Below are 19110 nucleotides of genomic sequence, written 5' to 3' on the forward strand. Positions count from 1 at the left end.
TAGCAGCGTAGCGAATCTTCATGCTATGTATTGTTGTTATCTGCTGCACGGTTATGATTGCTAGAGATGCGCGACACATCGAAATTTTTTCGATTATTAGTCTCACACTCGATTGACACAATACAGATTACACGATAACGAGTTTACTGTTTATTCACTCACTATTGATTTATCGATACCAAAAATTACTTTCAAAGAAACGCGAATGCAAACAGCACATGACTCGACGCGAAGCGACGGACCGCGGAGACTGCGCGACCACAAGAGTTATGTTGCCAGAAACGCGACACGCGACATCTAACAAACGACTTGCGCGTGGCGCGTGATTGACGCGAGATAAGACGAACGATCGGCTAAAACCTTCGCATTGCGAATGCGGTAGAAAACATGAATAATTATTATTTTAAAATTATTTTAAAATAATAACTATTTCTAATTATAATAAATAATTATTATTTTAAAAAGCATGTGTTGTACGTTATTACGTTTTCGAAATTATTGCATTCATGATGCGAAGATTTAAGTCAATCGCAAGAATAATGTAATTAAAATTACATTATTCCATTACATTGTATGTAATTTTACTTACATTATTCTTGCGATTGACTTAAATCTTCGCATCATGAATGCAATAATTTCGAAAACGTAATAACGTACAACACATGCTTTTTAAAATAATAATTATTTATTATAATTAGAAATAGTTATTATTTATAATAAATAATTAATTTTTTAAGTATGTCATTATACGTTTCATGTTTTCTACCGCATTCGCAATGCGAAGGTTTTAGCCGATCGTTCGTCTTATCTCGCGTCAATCACGCGCCACGCGCAAGTCGTTTGTTAGATGTCGCGTGTCGCGTTTCTGGCAACATAACTCTTGTGGTCGCGCAGTCTCCGCGGTCCGTCGCTTCGCGTCGAGTCATGTGTTGTTTGCATTCGCGTTTCTTTGAAAGTAATTTTTGGTATCGATAAATCAATAGTGAGTGAATAAGCAGTAAACTCGTTATCGTGTAATCTGTATTGTGTCAATCGAGTGTGAGATTAATAATCGAAAAAATTTCGATGTGTCGCGCATCTCTAGCAATCATAACCGTGCAGCAGATAACAACAATACATAGCATGAAGATTCGCTACGCTGCTACAAGGTGAGTGAGCAAGTGAGTAAGCAGGTGAGTGAGTGAGTGAGTGACCGAGAGAGTGTGAGTGAGAGACTGAATGAGAGAGTGTATGAGTGTTGCGTAAAAGAGAGAAAGAGGGAGAGAAAAAAGTGCGTGCGTGTGTATGAATGTCTGTCCCTCCTACCCTCCCTCTCTCTCTCTTTCTCTCTCTCTCTTACGCACACACTCCGCCATACACACATCGCGTGTAGCAATCAGCTGATTGCAACGTCGGACGGCCGGAACAACTTTTCATTATTAAAATAACGTTATTTTAAGGAACACGTATTTCTGACGTAATTCTAAGACATTTTCTTCTTTACCAAAATTTTATTTAAAGCATAATTTTATGTTATAAGATAAAATAGTTAGCGACTCATGCGGTGATAATCACCCGGGCGGTCAGCTGCGCCCGCGCTCGCGGCACGCCGCGCCGCTCCTGCCTGCCTTCTGTACCCGACGCGTGATTTACTAACTATTTTTGCTCATAATTCAAAAACTACGCTTCAAATCAAATTTTGGTAAAGGAAAAATTGTCTTAGAATGATGTCAGGAATACGTCATTTTAAAGACATAACGTTTTTCAGGATCGCCCTGTATATATATATATATATATATATATATATATATATATATATATAGAGAGAGAGAGAGAGAGAGAGGATCGCAAATTCGTCATTTCTCATTTATATTAAAATTTATTTGATATACGTGAGCACCTTGCTGTACAGCACTGCTACCGACATTTTGTGCACATAGCACGGAACAGAACCAGAAATTGTGCACCTTATATGTTACCCTCTGAGAACATTCGTGCACCTTGGCTTCGTAGTTTAGGTGCACGTTTTCAAGGTCCACAGAGGGCGTATCGCTTTCAGGGATCACCTAAAAGCGGGCCGTGACACCTCTCATTCTTCTCTCTGCACATACTAGCTGGTTATAGCCACTGTCCTCCAGAAGCAAATTTCTCGACGCTTGACGCGCCGTCTGAGAAAGTGGACGTGAACTATGTACGTTACGTTCGGTAACAATACATGGTTCGTGTCCATACTATGGTTCATATCCGAACTAGATAAGATGGACAGAGTCAGACAAAGACGGACAATCAATCGCTCTGGCTTTGTCTCACCAACGCATGAGCAAACCACGCGGCGAGCTAATAGCGATTTGTCTTCCCCGTCTCGTTTTTAACTTATTGATATTTCGAAAAGGATAAGAAATATCGGAAAAAGGATAGAAAATATCGGAAAAAAAAGTTTCACATATATATTTAAAATTTTATATATTTTACTCAAAAATTGTATTTAGGAGACGTGTTCTATTGTGTACATGTTTTTTATTTCTCATAATATAATATCTTTATGTCATCACTTTTGCCTTCGCCTGCACCTCTATCCCGGCTTCTACCTCTTCCTCTACCTCTACCTCTACCTCTTCCTCTTCCTCTTCCTCTATCTCTCCATCCCCTTCTATCCCTCCATCTTCCTCTTTGGACAAAAATATTGCTAATTACAGTTTGCAACTGTTCTGTTTGCAACAAAAAAATAAATCTATTATGTAATAAATATTATATTTAAAAAAATAAATATATGTGTATAATCAATATTATATTACCGTAATATAATATTAATATGATAAATTATTGATAAATTATTAACTATATTAACTCTAAGGCGAATTCTGAAATATCCGCGTGCAAGACGTTAAATATGACATATACATGACAGATAAAAATATGCTTTCTTAAATATATATGAAAGTGAGACAAAAAATCAGGCAAGATAAAGCAAAACATTCCGCGATTCCTTTTATTAACACTGTCAATCGCACACGGATAACATGAGATATATGCGGCCATCAAAATGTTAATTATAATATGAATATTGGTTATAATATAAAATTTATTAATTTTTTACTTACAGTTAATATAATTGGCTCGGTTGTCAACACCGTCGGGGCCGTCGGAGTCGTCGCCGTCGTCGCCACCGAAGCTGCCGTGGCCGTCGGGACCGTCGGTGCCGTCGCCGCCACCATGGCCGTCGAGACCGTCGGCCCCACCGAGGCCATCGTGGTCGCCGGGGCCGTCACCGTCGTCGCCACCATAGCCGTCGGGACCGTCGCCGTCGTCGCCACCGAGTTTTTTTGAGATTTAAAAATTTGCTTACTTAAAAAAAATACATAAATGGATAAAAAATAAATTAAAAAATGAAAATTTACATTTTTTACATTAATATTACAAATATAATTATTAAATAATTTTTATAAATATATTAATAAATAAAATATATTAATAAATTTATTTATCGTAAATTATTATATATTAAATTAATAATTTAAATTAATTTAAATATTTATATATTAATGGATTCTTATTAATTAATTTAATAAAATTTATCATTAATATTCAAATAAATTAATAAAAAATTAAACAAAAGAAAGAGAGGAAGTATAAATCTGTAAATATAATTATATCTTTAAATCTGTAAATATAATTATATATAATTATTAAATATTAAATTTATATATAAAATTTATAAACTTATATTATATACTTCACATATTTCTACAGCATATCTGAGGTGTCCTACCGAAAATACAAGTAGATCTCGTTAAATTAAACTAAAAAGTCCTATACTATTTTGCAAACAACATCGTAAAATTTCAAGATTTATTAAAGAAAGAGATTAATTAAAGAAGAGCTGATGAGCACGTCTCATTCGTGTGGCTAAATCGTGGGATGTACGCGCTAGGCATGCCAGCGGCGAATAATAAAGCACAATAATAAAGTTTGGCTGTACGCCGCCCGATTCTTATCTTTTCGTTGCTGTAATTGCTTGCAAAATCATATAAGACTTTTTAGTCCAGTTTGTACTTGTACGAGATATACTTTCGGTGGGACACTTTACATGAGACACCCTGTATACGTAACACATACTCGGATTTTCCATTGCTAGCATGTCAATATATAAAATAATGACATAATTATTGCACAGAGACCTACCTGTATTGTGTATCCACATATTGCATCTTACATCTTCCTGCTTTGGAAATCTGAATAGTCGTTTTCCATGCGATTTTCCATTCTTGCACTCTTTGTACACACACCTACCATAATAACTATTTACAGGGCACTGACTCGACATTGTTTATTAAAATGCGATGCGAAAAAAAAATTTAGAAATGAAGTAAAAAAATGAAAAAAACTTAAAAAGAAGAAATACAACACGTGAAAAAAACAAACACAGAACCGACACGATAGAAATATACATATACGCGTATACGCGAAAATATTGACGGGTAATCGGATGCCGGATCAGATGTCAGATAAACGAAACGGCAACACGTGTTGCAAAACACACAGATTTTACAGATCGCTAAAAAGAATATAACTTTGAAAAAGAGAGCCGTGTATACAGGGTGTCCGATTCGTGAGGGATCAAACGAAAAGTGATGATAGATTGGGTCAAACTAAGAAGAAAAGTCCTCTACCATTTTGCAAAATTCGCAATAATTATGAAGTAATAAGCAAAAATGTCACATGAAGGTTACCTTTAATTTTTTAAATGGGACCCCCTATTTTTTATTATGTATTCTTATAGCTTATCTCGAGAGCTTTCCAAAACACTATAATAAAGTATTTCTTCATTGAGTACTTTTCGAGTTATGAGGCTTGAAATAATTTCTTAATTTTACATAAACCATAAAATATTTAGTAAAATATTCATTTTTCGATTATCTTACCTTAATACTTTTATATACAACACAATGAGAGGAATCAATTGGTGTAAAGAAAAAACAGTTGTTTTTAAAAAAAAATATGTAATTTGTAATTAACAATGGTAGAGGACTTTTCTTCTTAGTTTGACCCAATCTATCATCACTTTACGTTTGGTCCCTCACGAATCGGACACCCTGTATATTGTAATATACTGTAAGCACCGCAGAACCGAACGTCACTCGTAAAGCTCGCTACGCTGACTGATTATTCTCGGCGTATTGTCGTGCTTTATTTGTTTCATAGTACTAAAAAGCCGCGAAATTATGACATTTGGAAATTCAGGAATAATTATAAAGCTTGCATTGAATAAAAATATTTCATCAATTCGCATCCAGATTAGTGGAGAAATAAGTGTACTCTAATTTGTAAAAATAAAAAAATGTTAAACAGAACGTAATTTTATTAACTATCTCCAAATGTTTCGTGGATAAAAAATTACTATTATCATAATTTATATTTCTAATTAATATATTCCATTCGTGATAAATCTACAGTCATAAGTTTTCGCATTATTGTTAAATATATTAAATTCAGTTTTATAAATCAGTTTAAATCAGTTTAATGAATTCTTTTACTATTGATATTTTATATATTTTATTTTTTATGAATTAATATTTTATTTTATATATTCTCAAATAATTAATTAGAAAATGTTCATGTCGATACGAATGATATCTTATTTTGATTTGTGTGCAACGTTCAAATATATAGTAGATATTTAGATATTTATGCATTTTGAGAATTATAGCATTTTGAGAATTAAAAGTATTTTGCATTATATTATAATTAAATATGAATGATATATGATTAACGGTATTTATTTTTGCAATATTTAATTTTATATAGATTATTTCAATCTGTTTATTATATCTGTTATTAATATGTACATATGTGTATTTATATTAATAAAGACACATACATATGTGTCTGACATTACAATATATGTATGTATGTATGTACATTTATTAATTCATTAATAGAAACAAATAGATATATAGATTATAATAAATACAGATATATAGATTATAATAAATTGAAATATCGAAATTATCGAAATATCTAAATATTTAAATTACATATTGTAAATAAATATGGTTAATCATACATTACTTATATTAAATTATAATATAATTCAAAATACTTTTAATTCCCGACATACTAAATTTTATTTTCAATTATAATGCACAAATATATAAATACGATAGATTTTAACATTACGGACAAATGCATCAAAGTAAGATATTATTCCTATTCACATGTATATTTTCTATTAATTATTTGAAAAATATATATTTACCAATAATTAAAAAAACCGACAGGGGTGAAAGACATGAGTTTTGCGATATAAATCGCCGTTAGCTCGCCTCGTGCCTATCGCCGCACAGTTAGTGAGACAAAGCCAGGGCGATTCATTATCGATTCTTGTCTGACTCATTGTCAGTCCGCCTTATCTAGTTCGGACATGAACCATAGCACGGATACGAACCATATACCGTTACCGAGCGTAACGAACATAGTTCACGTCCACTTTCTCAGACGGCGCATCAGGACAATATGCCCGTTAAAACGGGATGGCCGCTTTCTCTGGTTATAGCTATACATATAGTTTATATTAGATGTTTAAAGTCGACCGCACACGGTACGATTTTTCGTACTGGATTTGATAAAATTTAGTAAAATACTAAAAATGCACCAATCAGAATGCAGCATTTCTAATATTTTACTAAATCTTATCAAATCCAGTACGAAAAATTGTACCGTGTGCCGTAGGCTAAAGTGACGAGCAAACTCCGAACTGATATTGGAGACCTCACGCGGTGACAATGCGAAACTCCGGTTTCAGGGTAACCAACTTGAGAAATAAATTCTCGGTCTCTATGTAGAGGTGTATGTCCGTATACGTACAAACACCATTGCATTGCTCACGCGGATGCACCGCAGAGAAGAAAGACAGAAAAGGACCGACAATCATGCTATCCTTGTTCCTCTAACATATTGTTTTACGACCGAGATACAGCCTGAAAATGCTTTCTGGCCTCTCGTGGCAGAAAGCAGTAATGCAACAAGATTAACGGGCGCCCACTTTTTGTGAATTTTATATTTGCATGTATACATATGTGTATACATATATATATAAAGTTAAAAGAATGAAAAACTAGTTGAAATATAAAAGGAAAATAATATATTTTTCTTAGCCAATTTTGTTGAAGAGTATTTTGCATACTAAAATTTAAAAAACTATGTTTTGAAAAATATTAGGTAACAAAGTGATATATTTATATAGTACACATATACAAATTTTGAATGAATAAAATATGTTATTTTCTAGGCATGTCTCTTAATTTACAATTAATTACCCTCATGGTCCTTTTGCTTCCAAGTTGGTATTAATAACTGCTTTATCTCATCATTAACACTTTCTCTTGTAGGCGTCATCAAATACACTCCATTTTTCCATGGATCACCCTCATATACACATTTCAGGGATGTTTCATTGCCTACTAACTTGCAAAGGAAAAGATCTACTTTTGTATTCATAGAAGCGTCGGAAGGAACATCTTTTAAACTTATCTTTGCCGAACAACTTCGTTGCTATAAAAAATGTATAGGCAAAGAAATTAAACCGATATTCAACGAGTTAATATAATATTCTTTCATTAGTATATAAGAATATCACCGACCAGTGCCAAGTTTTCCGGTAAAACTTGAAGTTCTTTTATGTTAACTTCATCCACATTTCCAAAATCTGTATATACTATTTGTGCTTTATCATTCTGCATTTTTACGACCAACGCGCGATAACGATTGCCATCAGAGAATGGCGCGATGACTGCTTGCATATTCTTTGGAGGATCGGATAGATACGGTGCTGCAAAGAGGACAAAATAATTGATCAATATTAAATAATTACCTCGTTATCATTAATCAATCAATTAATTGATTAATAATTATTAATACATTAATTAATCAATTATTTTACCTGTTCGTGCGCATTGTGCTACACGTTGCATGATAGTGTTATAATATTCTACTGCCTCTTCATCCAAAGAACGCGCAAACATAAAATAATGATTTCGATAACTGGTAAGACATATCTAAAATAATCAATGAACATAATGGAATCAACTTCACACATGCAAGCTACTTCAATATATGTATATGAACTAGAGTAGGGTGAGTAAACAGATTTCATCTCTCATTGTTTAAATATATATCTTTTCATTTCCGTAATGTCTACATAACAAATAGAAATTTGAACAACTAGATAGAAACAAATAGAACAAACAAATAAATTCTGTATAATATTATAATTGTTAAACTATTTATATCTCCTTGGATGTATCTGTTTACTTTTGCCATTTAACTATAATTTAAAATATTATTTAATTTAATTAGAGATTATATATTTTAACATTAAACATGTTTAATATTCAAACCTGAGATCCACTCTTTATTTCGGAAAATGCAGGAACTGACGATTTATCAGAGTTACTTATCATAGATTTCCAGGACTTCATTATAGCCTCGCATACAAGTTTGGAGTCTTTAATTATTTTTATTTTAAGATTTTCTTGCTTGTGGTTTTGTTCATTCATAATTGCTGTGAATTCATATACTTCTCCCACCTTGCAACAATATTAAATGATTAAAATTAAATTTTGTATAACACATATATAAATAAAGTATACAACCTATTCTATAACTCTTTCTATCTCTCTCTTTAATTAAGATAATATATATTCTTTAAAATGGATTCTTATTTATAAGATAATATATACATATAATAATATATATATATATATATATATATATATATATATATATATATTCTTTAAAATTGATTCTTATTTAATTTCTTTTATTTTTTTTTTATAAATTTAGTATATAGATTTTTAATAATTATTTTATAAAATAATCATTTAAAATAAGTTTTACAATATTTTAAATGTATGTATAATATTAGATTGTCCAAGAAGTTATTGTGATTTCTTAAAACACAAACCAATATCAGAAACATAATTATTAATAAAATACAAACCAGTATCAAAAACATTATGTAAAAAGACAAAGACATCAAGACATCATGATCAAAAATACAATCATTATCAAAATGTAGAGCGAAGTTTGCGCTTTAAAATGTAATATATAACATTAACGTAAAGAAACAATTTTATATGAAAAAAATAATCAAACTTTAAACAATAAAAACTGTAATAACTTTTTGGACAATCTAATAGAATATTTTAACATACGTATGTCTATGTGTATGTGCGTGTGCGCGCACGCGCGAGCGAGCAATATATCTTATACAATATATAAAGTAAAGATACTCACTTTCAATTTATTAGGATGGCTTACTTCACATATTACCCCAATAGTATAAATGTTTAAGTATTTTTCAGGACATGGTATAATTTTATTTACTTCCACAATTCGAGCTTCATCTATTGCAATAATACGTAAATCAGATGATGTCGAAAATGATAAGATGTATCCTCTATACCAGGTACCTTTTTCTTCGCCACATAACAGTTCTTCCACTTGTGGTCTAAAAAAATATTTCTATTCATTCCAACTATCTGTGCTTATGTAATATTTATATATAATATATAGTAAATGTATTTGCAGATCTTTAATATTAATCAATATAAAATATTTTTTAAATATATATTTGTGTGTACATGTAATATCCTTACTTATAATGTGCAAATTCTTGTGCATTTGCACAATCATCTTGTAAATTAGTTAAAAGCATCTCAATTTCAGTCTCAAAATTTTGAAGACCCAAAGTTGCACTATAAATATTCTCTTGTGTAGATTCATGAATTTGTATGAGACCCGTAAATTCTAATTCAGAAACTGCTTTCTGAGTGAATAAATCAGCAAAAGCATTTAAGATACTAGGTATTTGAACCATGGAAGCCTTTAGATTTTCATTTGATGCTTGTACGTTTTCTTGTCGTACAAGTTTCTCTGCTGTATTCTTATTTGAAACATTTTTCACAGGTGAAAATAAATGTTCTGATTGCTCTCCCACATCTACTATAATCGTTTTATGAGCATCTATGGACACCAGTTTAACAAAGATTATGTCGTCATATCGGAAATTCTTACATCTTTCACTTGCGGCTGGTGTCAAGCGAATTTTTCTAGCAAGAGGAGGAATTTTAATCATATCTTTAGGTATACCTCTGATCTCGGCATCTTTTTGTAATATTTCATCGTTACCAAAATCGAGATAATGAACTTTTACAGGATTCAAAGATATTACCACAGCTCTGTGCCAAATACCTTCATAAAGTACAGCATAAACACCATCGATAATCGGTTGCACGTTACGTGATTTTCCTGCAACGTCTTGTAACTTTGTCATTAGATTCGTACGCGTATCTGAATCCTTTAAAGTGGCTATCCAATACTTGCTATTATCCAATGATATTAAAATTTGTACTTCTATGAATTCTGTTTTTGATAAATATGTATCTTTACAGAAATTTAAATCCTCATCCACCATAGTACTACTGCTCGAAGAGTTACTTCCTGGTCCATTTTCTCTGTCATTGTAGATAGTAGGCTTTTTATCAATCTGCAGTTCATTCTTTTGGTAAGATCTATTACTATTATAATTTTTGTTTCTTAAATTACTATTATCGGATTTTTCTTTATCAGGAATAGTTTTCCTGATAGCACCATTATGATTGCGACTATAATGATTTTGGTTAGATGTCGTCGAATATCTATCATTTCTTCTCGACTTCTCAATATCCTCCTTAGTATTATTACATCCTTGCAACTGATTTTGTCCTAAAAAATCTTTGGTATTCATTGTACTTAATGCAGGTTGATCTGCAGTTTTAGTGGTATATACATTAGTATTATTATCATGAATAGACAAATGTTCCCGATCATTAATACCATTATTAGTAGAACAGTTTGTAATATCTACATTATTCTTATGCATATTAGTATTTGCATCTGTGTTATTTGAACTCTCTGCTTGCAATGCATTAAATGCATTAGGTCGTCGCAATTTTACTTCATTAGATGCAATTGTTTTACTTGTAATTGTTTTATTTAATGTTAATGGTATCTTTGTTTGATTTTCATCTTTGTTAATTTGCAGTGATGATATATCCTTAACTGATTCTTCCACTAATCTTCTGAAAAAGATCAAGTTACATAAATAGAAATTTTAACTATGTTAGAAAAGTGATTAATAATATAGAATAAATATAATGGACAAATGCTTTAACATATTATAGCTCGTTTACATTATTTGATAATTGATATCAATTGATAATAAAACGAAAATTTCATCCAAGCAATATTTTTATCTCAAAATAAAAAGTTTGTACAAATAATATCAGTAGAAATACATCTGCAGTTAAATGTGTGACTTTCATTATTACAACAATTTACTCTATATTAAACATATTTGATTATGTTTAATAAATAATGTATATAATTACGGTATGCGTTGACATTCGATTTTATGTCGTGGCCAATCATTTCTTTGACAGTTGATGCTACAATAATATGTGTTACATTTTTCACAATGTTTGTTTGTTTTATTGGAACAAACAAGGCACTTTTGTACTTCATTCTTAAGTTTGTCATCTCCATATTCATATAATCCCTATACAAAATAAAAAATATAATTATATATTATAATATTATAATATTTATATTTTATATAATTTTGTATTTGCAATATTTCTGAAATATTTCAGAAAGATAAAAAAGTTTGATAAAAAAATGATTATATCTGTATGTTTCTAAATATGTAATAGTACATATGTATATAGAATATGCTTCCTCGCTTTGCCGCTATGTGGCGCTGCATCAAATTAGCTAACTCGTATTCAACTTTTCGTCATAAAGTGTATATAAAGAACTGATACTAACACGGTCCAAAGTTTATTTTTTCTTTCAAGGACCGTCTACGATGGAACTAATATTGGTGGAGTGGACGGTGGAGTAAGACGTAAGAGAATGGTTCTTTTCCATTTCGCATTACTTTTCTAGTCTTACGCCTTACTCCACCGTCCACTCCACCGATATTATTTTCATTGTAGACGGTCCTTTAGTCAGTTTAATTTAATAAACTGATTTAATTTAAAATAATTTGTTTAATAATCTGGATCGCTTGTTGGGATTCAGAATATGGAACAGATTATTTGAAATTAAACGGATAAATGGGAGATAGCCTATTTATTGCGTATATTAAAAATAAAATATAAATAAAAATAAAATTATTCTTATGGCCGAGTGTATTTATATACTTTTATAAATGTCCAAGATATTCACTTATTAAAAATGAAAAAAGTAATATGTCTCGAAAGTTCATGAAATTTTCACATAGATTCCACGTAGATTCTAGTACCGTTTTTGAGCGGATTATCCACTCGAATATCCACGTGGATTCAACGATAATAATCTACGTACTAATAACGTGGATTTCACGTACTGTTTTTGTCGGGTTGTATATTATCTGCATTCGTATATCATTATAACATATATTATGCCGTTTTTCGAATACATTTACAATGTATTCTTCAACTTTAGGGTTCGACTTTGGGAATTCATATTGTATAGAACCATGTCCAACGATTACATGTCTTTGTCCATCTTCTGTGATGGTTACGTCACCTCTGAAATAAGATATATAAAATACAATAAGTATGCAAAATAGAATAAGTATTAACACAACCGTTGTATTTATTTACTTTATCCATAATTTATTTGTGTTTAGAGTAGGTTTCTCAATTTCATAAGGATTAGATGCTTGTGAAGAAGATGGTAATAATCCATTTTCTGTAGATCTACCTGACATTGTCATTTGTGATTCAAAATGTTTACAAAGTGCATTCATTGTTCGATCACGACTCATACCCTGTTGACTGCAATTATATATATATTTTACTACCATATCACTTTTGCATTAAATATATAAAATATAAAAGCTATTTGTTATATACATATTCTCAATTTATATTTAATACTTAAAATATTTTTTAGGAATATATCAAATGTAAAACTTAATATAAGATATATTTAAAAACTTTGAATAATAATAATTGTTAATCATAGTAATTAATAACATCTTAATGATAATTAATATTGATTGTACTGTTTTGTATCATTGTGAGTAGACACAAATGGTTCTGCAGTAGCATCTTTTGCTCTTGATCTTCCTCCAGAAGCTTCCGATACAGGTGATCTTTGCAATTCCTCTTCCTTTATAACAGACTTTACTTTCGCAAGTGTAACTTTTAAATATAACGGTCTTCTATCATTGAGTTCTCGTATAGCACGTTCCGCTTCACGATATGAATTATATGTAATATAAGCCCATGTGGCATTATGAGGGTAAAATATTCCAGTAATTCTACCATATTGATTAAAAACTTCTCTAATAGCAACCTTAAATATTAACACAGTATCATCATTATCGAATGATAAAATATTCCAATCAAAAATATAAATAATATATAATATAAAAATTCATGAGAGACATATGTAACTGGCAATATATAATTAAATATATAAAAATATCAAATTAAAAAAAAAATTTATATACAGGGCGATCCTGAAAAACGTTATGTCTTTAAAATGACGTATTCCTGACACCATTCTAAGACAATTTTTCCTTTACCAAAATTTGATTTGAAGCGTAGTTTTTGAATTATGAGCAAAAATAGTTAGTAAATCACGCGTCGGGTACAGAAGGCAGGCAGGAGCGGCGCGGCGTGCCGCGAGCGCGGGCGCAGCTGACCGCCCGACGGGTGATTATCACCGCATGAGTCGCTAACTATTTTATCTTATAACATAAAATTATGCTTTAAATAAAATTTTGGTAAAGAAGAAAATGTCTTAGAATTACGTCAGAAATACGTGTTCCTTAAAATAACGTTATTTTAATAATGAAAAGTTGTTCCGGATCGTCGGCCGTCCGACGTTGCAATCAGCTGATTGCTACACGCGATGTGTGTATGGCGGAGTGTGTGCGTAAGAGAGAGAGAGAAAGAGAGAAAGAGAGGGAGGGTAGGAGGGACAGACATTCATGTGGTCGCGCAGTCTCCGCGGTCCGTCGCTTCGCGTCGAGTCATGTGCTGTTTGCATTCGCGTTTCTTTGAAAGTAATTTTTGGTATCGATAAATCAATAGTGAGTGAATAAACAGTAAACGCATCGTTATCGTGTAATCTGTATTGTGTCAATCGAGTGTGAGACTAATAATCGAAAAAATTTCGATGTGTCGCGCATCTCTAGCAATCATAACCGTGCAGCAGATAACAACAATACATAGCATGAAGATTCGCTACGCTGCTACAAGGTGAGTGAGCAAGTGAGTAAGCAGGTGAGTGAGTGAGTGAGTGACCGAGAGAGTGTGAGTGAGAGACTGAATGAGAGAGTGTATGAGTGTTGCGTAAAAGAGAGAAAGAGAGCGAGAAAAAAAGTGCGTGCGTGTGTATGAATGTCTGTCCCTCCTACCCTCCCTCTCTCTCTCTTTCTCTCTCTCTCTCTTACGCACACACTCCGCCATACACACATCGCGTGTAGCAATCAGCTGATTGCAACGTCGGACGGCCGGCGATCCGGAACAACTTTTCATTATTAAAATAACGTTATTTTAAGGAACACGTATTTCTGACGTAATTCTAAGACATTTTCTTCTTTACCAAAATTTTATTTAAAGCATAATTTTATGTTATAAGATAAAATAGTTAGCGACTCATGCGGTGATAATCACCCGTCGGGCGGTCAGCTGCGCCCGCGCTCGCGGCACGCCGCGCCGCTCCTGCCTGCCTTCTGTACCCGACGCGTGATTTACTAACTATTTTTGCTCATAATTCAAAAACTACGCTTCAAATCAAATTTTGGTAAAGGAAAAATTGTCTTAGAATGGTGTCAGGAATACGTCATTTTAAAGACATAACGTTTTTCAGGATCGCCCTGTATAAATTTTCAATATAATTATAATTTACAATTAAAATTAACAAAATATACCTCGTCTAACTCTGGTGGCAAACAATTCACATATATTCTATACTCTGCATCCGGCCTGAATAAAAAAATATTTATAAAAATTAATAAAAAGTACAATATACAAGCATAAAAAATATATAAAAGATATGTACGATATAAATTAAATACATATTGTGCAAATGTTACATAAAAATTATTTTAAGATTATAAAAAGTATAAATGTGATGAAAATTACATATATATATGAACATAAATTTAACATTACGAGTAGTAAGACTATGAGGTTTCTAACGCAGGGGCTCCGAGGGGGGGTGAGGGGCGAGGGGGAACTGCGGGGGGGTGACGTCACGGGGGGGGGGGGGGGGTGATGACGTCACGGGGGGGTGTGACGTCACGTGCGGGGGATGATGACGTCACGCGGAGATGATGACGTCACGCGGGGGATGATGACGTCACGCGGAGATGATGACGTCACGCGGGGATGATGACGTCACGCGATGGATGAGGGGGTCCGCGCGGGTAGGGGGGATCCGCGGCGCGAGCGATGGACGAGGGGGTCCACGCGGGTAGGGGGGATCCGCGGCGCGAGCGATGGACGAGGGGGTCCGCGCGGGTAGGGGGGATCCGCGGAAAGAAGACGGTGGTGTGAGAAGAATAGCGCTACGTGTGGGAAAAGGATAGCGTAAAGTGTGTGAAGAGGACAGTGCGACAAGGATGACACGTGACATCATCAACGTGTGACAAGGATGGCGTCAACGTGGGACAAGGATGATGCATTATAAGATGCCACATAGGTGGGAGCAGGACGACGCAAAGGTAAGTGAGTGATAGCGACGAGCTTGTGAATGAGAGAGAACGATAATAGCGCGAAGAGAACGCATACGAAAGAGAACTATAATATCGCGAGAACAACGTGTGCGAGAGAGAACGATAATAGCTAAGATAACGCGTGCGAGCGAGAACGAAGTTATCGCGAGACTTACAACTAACGCGAGACTTATTGTTAGAACGATAGCGCGTACGAAAGAGAGAGAGAGAACGATATCGCTATACTTACAACTAGCGCAAGAGAGACGCAAAGGATGGGAACGCAAGGAGAGGCGCGTAAATAAATACATTTCTTTTCAATACTAAATATAACATTTATTTTAAAATGTGTGCGTGTATTATACAATTTGTGTGTGTGTGTGTGTGTGTGTGTGTGTGTGTGTGTGTCTAATAAAATAATAATAATATAAAATTTAAAAATTTAAAAAATATAATAATAATAAGAATAGTAATATAATAATATAAAATTTAAAATTTAAAAAATATAATAATAATAAGAATAGTAATATAATAATAAAATAAAAATATAAAAATATAAAATACATGGGGAGGCCGCTCCTGCAACAGAAAAAGAGACATGTCATTAGCTTTATTTTAATAATTAATAATAAAAATTATAAAAAAATAGATATACCTTAGCCCCCTGGGGCTACTAAGTCCTCCCACTCCTCCTCTTCTTCCCAATCTTCCTCTTCTTGGACCCATATCTCTTCTTCTATTTCTTCGTAGGGCTCTTCCCCGAAGAGCCGCCGCAGATCAAATATATCTCCATCTAGGCCCTCCGGGGTGTCGCCCCACACGTCTCCAAAATTCTCCCTCCCGGCCCGGCGCACCGCCCGCACCCACTGGCGGTGCTCTATGTTCATGAAGCCCGGTATGCGGACTTCATCCTGGAACTACATAAAAAGTATAATTAATATAAATACAAAATTTTTTACACTTTTTCACAAAATAATCACAAAACACTACTTACGTTCCACGTGAAAGTCATGTTGAGTGCTACGATACATAATATGTCCATCAATTTCGTCTTCCAGTCCTTGTACAATGATGCAAGATGATCCATTGTTTTTTAAACTTTTACACACTTCTTACTCGCGCACTTCTAAACTCTTTCTGATGAGAGAACGAGGTCTCGGCACGAGATTTTATAGCAGAGATGCGGCATTATCACCATATCAAAAACGCGTCGTAAGACAAAAGTATATGCGGTCCCATGCAACTCTCAGCGTGGTATATAATATAATATTAATATTATCATATCGCTACTTTGTGAGGAGACAACGAGGTCTCGACACGAAACTTTAGAATAGGGACATATCATTATCGCTTTACCAAAAACGCGTCGTAAGACAAAAGTATGCATGATATAATATAACATTATAATGTGTCAACCCTGCTCGAACGGTCATCGAACGCAAACGAACGCTCGTCGAACGGTCATCGAACGGAAACGAACGACTGTCGAACGCAAACGAACGGTCATCGAACGGAAATGAACGGTCGTCGAACGGTAATTGAACGGTCATCGAACGCAAACGAACGCTCGTCGAACGGAATTGAACGGTCATCGAACGCCCGTCGAACGGAAACGAACGCTCGTTGAACGGTCGTCGAACGGTAATTGAACGATCATCGAACGGAAATGAACAGTCATCGAACGGAATTGAACGGTAATCGAACGGAATTGAACGGTAATTGAACACCCGTCGAACGGAAACGAACGCCCGTCGAACGGTAATCGAACGGAAACGAACGGTAATCGAACGGAATTGAACGGTAATTGAACGCCCGTCGAACGGAAACGAATGCCCGTTGAACGGTAATCGAACGGAAACAAACGCTCGTCGAACGGTAATTGAACGGTAATCGAACGGAAACGAACGCCCGTCGAACGGAAACAAACGCTCGTCGAACGGGAATGAACGCTCGTCGAACGGTCATCGAACGTAAAACTATATTCAATTATCAAATATTTAAATGTTTTATCATGTACCACAATGTAGTATCGAAATACAATATCTGTGGCAGCTGTGTCGCGTACGGAAACACGATACTGCACACGTACATAGATAGAGATGAGGAAAGAAAGGAGAGAATAAGAAAGACGATAAAAATATATTGCATCATCAATTTATTATAAATATGGATTCGATGAATCATGATGTTTCAACCACCAATTATAAATCTTAAATACATTTTCTAAAGCGCAATTTTTTACATGATTTTCACAACGTACAGTATTCTTAACATCTAACTTATTTAAAGAAGCTACATCCTCATAATCTGCATCCAAAGTTTCGATAATCACATCGTTTCTTGCATCATTGTCCAGTATATCGGCTAGCCATTGCCGTTTTTCATGCCCTTTAACGTACACGAGAGGTGACGCATCATCATCCTCCCCCGTTGCACCCATCACCGCTGTCGTAATTAAACGTTTCGATTTCCAATATGAAACGTGTCCATCATTCCACGATAATCCATGGTGATTTTTCATCAACCATAAAACCTGACATCTCTCAGATTTTGTGAGCATGTGCCATGGTTCGGGACATGTAAAAATATAATGAGAAAGTACGGATCCCTTTCTCAGAACAGCAGCTTCCTTCACGACAAAATTTTTCCCAACGATAAATCCTTGTAGATCCACAAACGTTGGCACAGCCATGATGACAAGATCCGATCGCAGACTGATGTCGATCGTCAAACATCTCAATCTTTTATATTTTTTCATATGCAATGGAGGGGATATTTGCTGACTTATGTAATTTTGCGGACTACATTGGTCAATGGATTATATTCGACAACCCGATCGTGCAAGATGAGACAGTAGGCGGTAGTATTCGCCGGTATATTTTCCCTGCATTCAAACTCTATTCTCACGTCCACGGTAACAGTTTTGACAGACTCGTTTTGTCGCGAGCAATCAATGACCGCGAGAGGACCGCAATGTAGAAACTTTGAAATGGTTAATAGCGTTGCATTATCATCGCATCCATAATAAGATTTGCGAAAACGAGAGTACATGTTGAATAGAACGGCGAATCTATTTTTTTCAAAATCTAAATTTAAATCATCATAGGGATAAAATTCCGAGTTTAAATAGAGTTTAACGTTGGTTAATTTGCAATCATCGAATAATGTAACATCTTGTGACACTGAATTCTTTTTACCAGTTTGCAATGCAAAGATCACGTATCGTGGTTTCTCTAGCTGGGAGGCGGCTTTCACGGTCCATGAATGCTTAGTCGTGCTATGCAGCAGAGGAAATTCGTATAGATCCCAAGATCTGAAACTCATATTCAAGTATCGTCCGCTTTCCAACATTCGCAACATCGACAATTTATTAATCT

At 34.0% G+C, this 19110-nt stretch overlaps 3 protein-coding genes across 8 annotated transcripts in view; all 3 read right to left on the minus strand.

Annotated features, from left to right (window-relative positions):
* Positions 1-2224: 2224 nt before the first annotated feature.
* Positions 2225-7104, minus strand: LOC145970120 (uncharacterized). Of its 3 annotated transcripts, none has more exons than XR_014438329.1 (4): positions 6236-6416; positions 4162-4265; positions 3081-3324; positions 2225-2687 (listed from the first exon to the last, which is right to left on the minus strand). XR_014438329.1 is itself a non-coding variant. In XM_083096601.1 (4 exons), exons 1-4 carry the CDS (start codon positions 6425-6427, stop codon positions 2630-2632), a joined length of 369 nt encoding a protein of 122 aa, XP_082952727.1. In that variant the 5' UTR covers positions 6428-7104; the 3' UTR covers positions 2225-2629. The 3 variants fall into 3 exon arrangements, 2 of the variants coding, with proteins under 2 accessions (XP_082952727.1, XP_082952726.1); XM_083096601.1 differs by lacking the exon at positions 6236-6416 and adding an exon at positions 6425-7104 and having other exon boundaries at positions 2225-2647; XM_083096600.1 differs by lacking the exon at positions 6236-6416 and adding an exon at positions 6425-7104.
* Positions 7105-7181: 77 nt separating this feature from the next.
* Positions 7182-19110, minus strand: part of LOC145970119 (uncharacterized) — a 28768-nt gene continuing 16839 nt past the window's right edge. The window contains exons 3-13 of one of the 3 annotated variants that reach the window (XM_083096598.1): positions 14948-15002; positions 13070-13362; positions 12666-12839; positions 12407-12590; positions 11409-11575; positions 9636-11096; positions 9274-9487; positions 8376-8564; positions 7919-8033; positions 7620-7807; positions 7182-7530 (exon numbers count right to left, since the gene is read on the minus strand). In XM_083096598.1, coding sequence (XP_082952724.1) covers positions 7288-7530; positions 7620-7807; positions 7919-8033; positions 8376-8564; positions 9274-9487; positions 9636-11096; positions 11409-11575; positions 12407-12590; positions 12666-12839; positions 13070-13362; positions 14948-15002 — 3283 coding nt within the window. In that variant the 3' untranslated portion in view covers positions 7182-7287. Of the gene's footprint in view, positions 7531-7619; positions 7808-7918; positions 8034-8136; positions 8303-8375; positions 8565-9273; positions 9488-9635; positions 11100-11408; positions 11576-12406; positions 12591-12665; positions 12840-13069; positions 13363-14947; positions 15003-19110 lie in introns of those variants that run through there. The other 2 variants (XM_083096597.1, XM_083096599.1) reach the window with 2 other exon arrangements.
* LOC145969921 (uncharacterized) lies at positions 16016-17765 on the minus strand. 2 transcript variants are annotated; one of them, XM_083096259.1, is made up of 3 exons: positions 16728-17765; positions 16389-16650; positions 16016-16312 (listed from the first exon to the last, which is right to left on the minus strand). In XM_083096259.1, exons 1-2 carry the CDS (start codon positions 16818-16820, stop codon positions 16390-16392), a joined length of 354 nt encoding a protein of 117 aa, XP_082952385.1. In that variant the 5' UTR covers positions 16821-17765; the 3' UTR covers positions 16016-16312; position 16389. The 2 variants fall into 2 exon arrangements, with proteins under 2 accessions (XP_082952385.1, XP_082952384.1); XM_083096258.1 differs by having other exon boundaries at positions 16016-16650.

The sequence above is a fragment of the Camponotus vicinus genome, unplaced genomic scaffold (assembly GCF_025532165.1).
Source record: "Camponotus vicinus isolate PSW18456_S1 unplaced genomic scaffold, iyCamVici1.0 SCAF_4, whole genome shotgun sequence".
In the NCBI taxonomy this organism is placed as follows: domain Eukaryota; kingdom Metazoa; phylum Arthropoda; class Insecta; order Hymenoptera; family Formicidae; genus Camponotus; species Camponotus vicinus.

Bases quoted from the DNA above. Each gene is read 5' to 3' on its own strand.
- LOC145969921 (XM_083096259.1), bottom strand. From the start codon at position 16,820: ATGGATCATCTTGCATCATTGTACAAGGACTGGAAGACGAAATTGATG. The intron at 16,651-16,727 runs GTAAGTAGTGTT...CTTTTTATGTAG, and splicing joins ACATGACTTTCACGTGGAAC to TTCCAGGATGAAGTCCGCAT.
- LOC145970120 (XM_083096601.1), bottom strand. The intron at 3,325-4,161 runs GTAGGTCTCTGT...ATTTTTTTTAAG, and splicing joins TATGTGGATACACAATACAG to TAAGCAAATTTTTAAATCTC.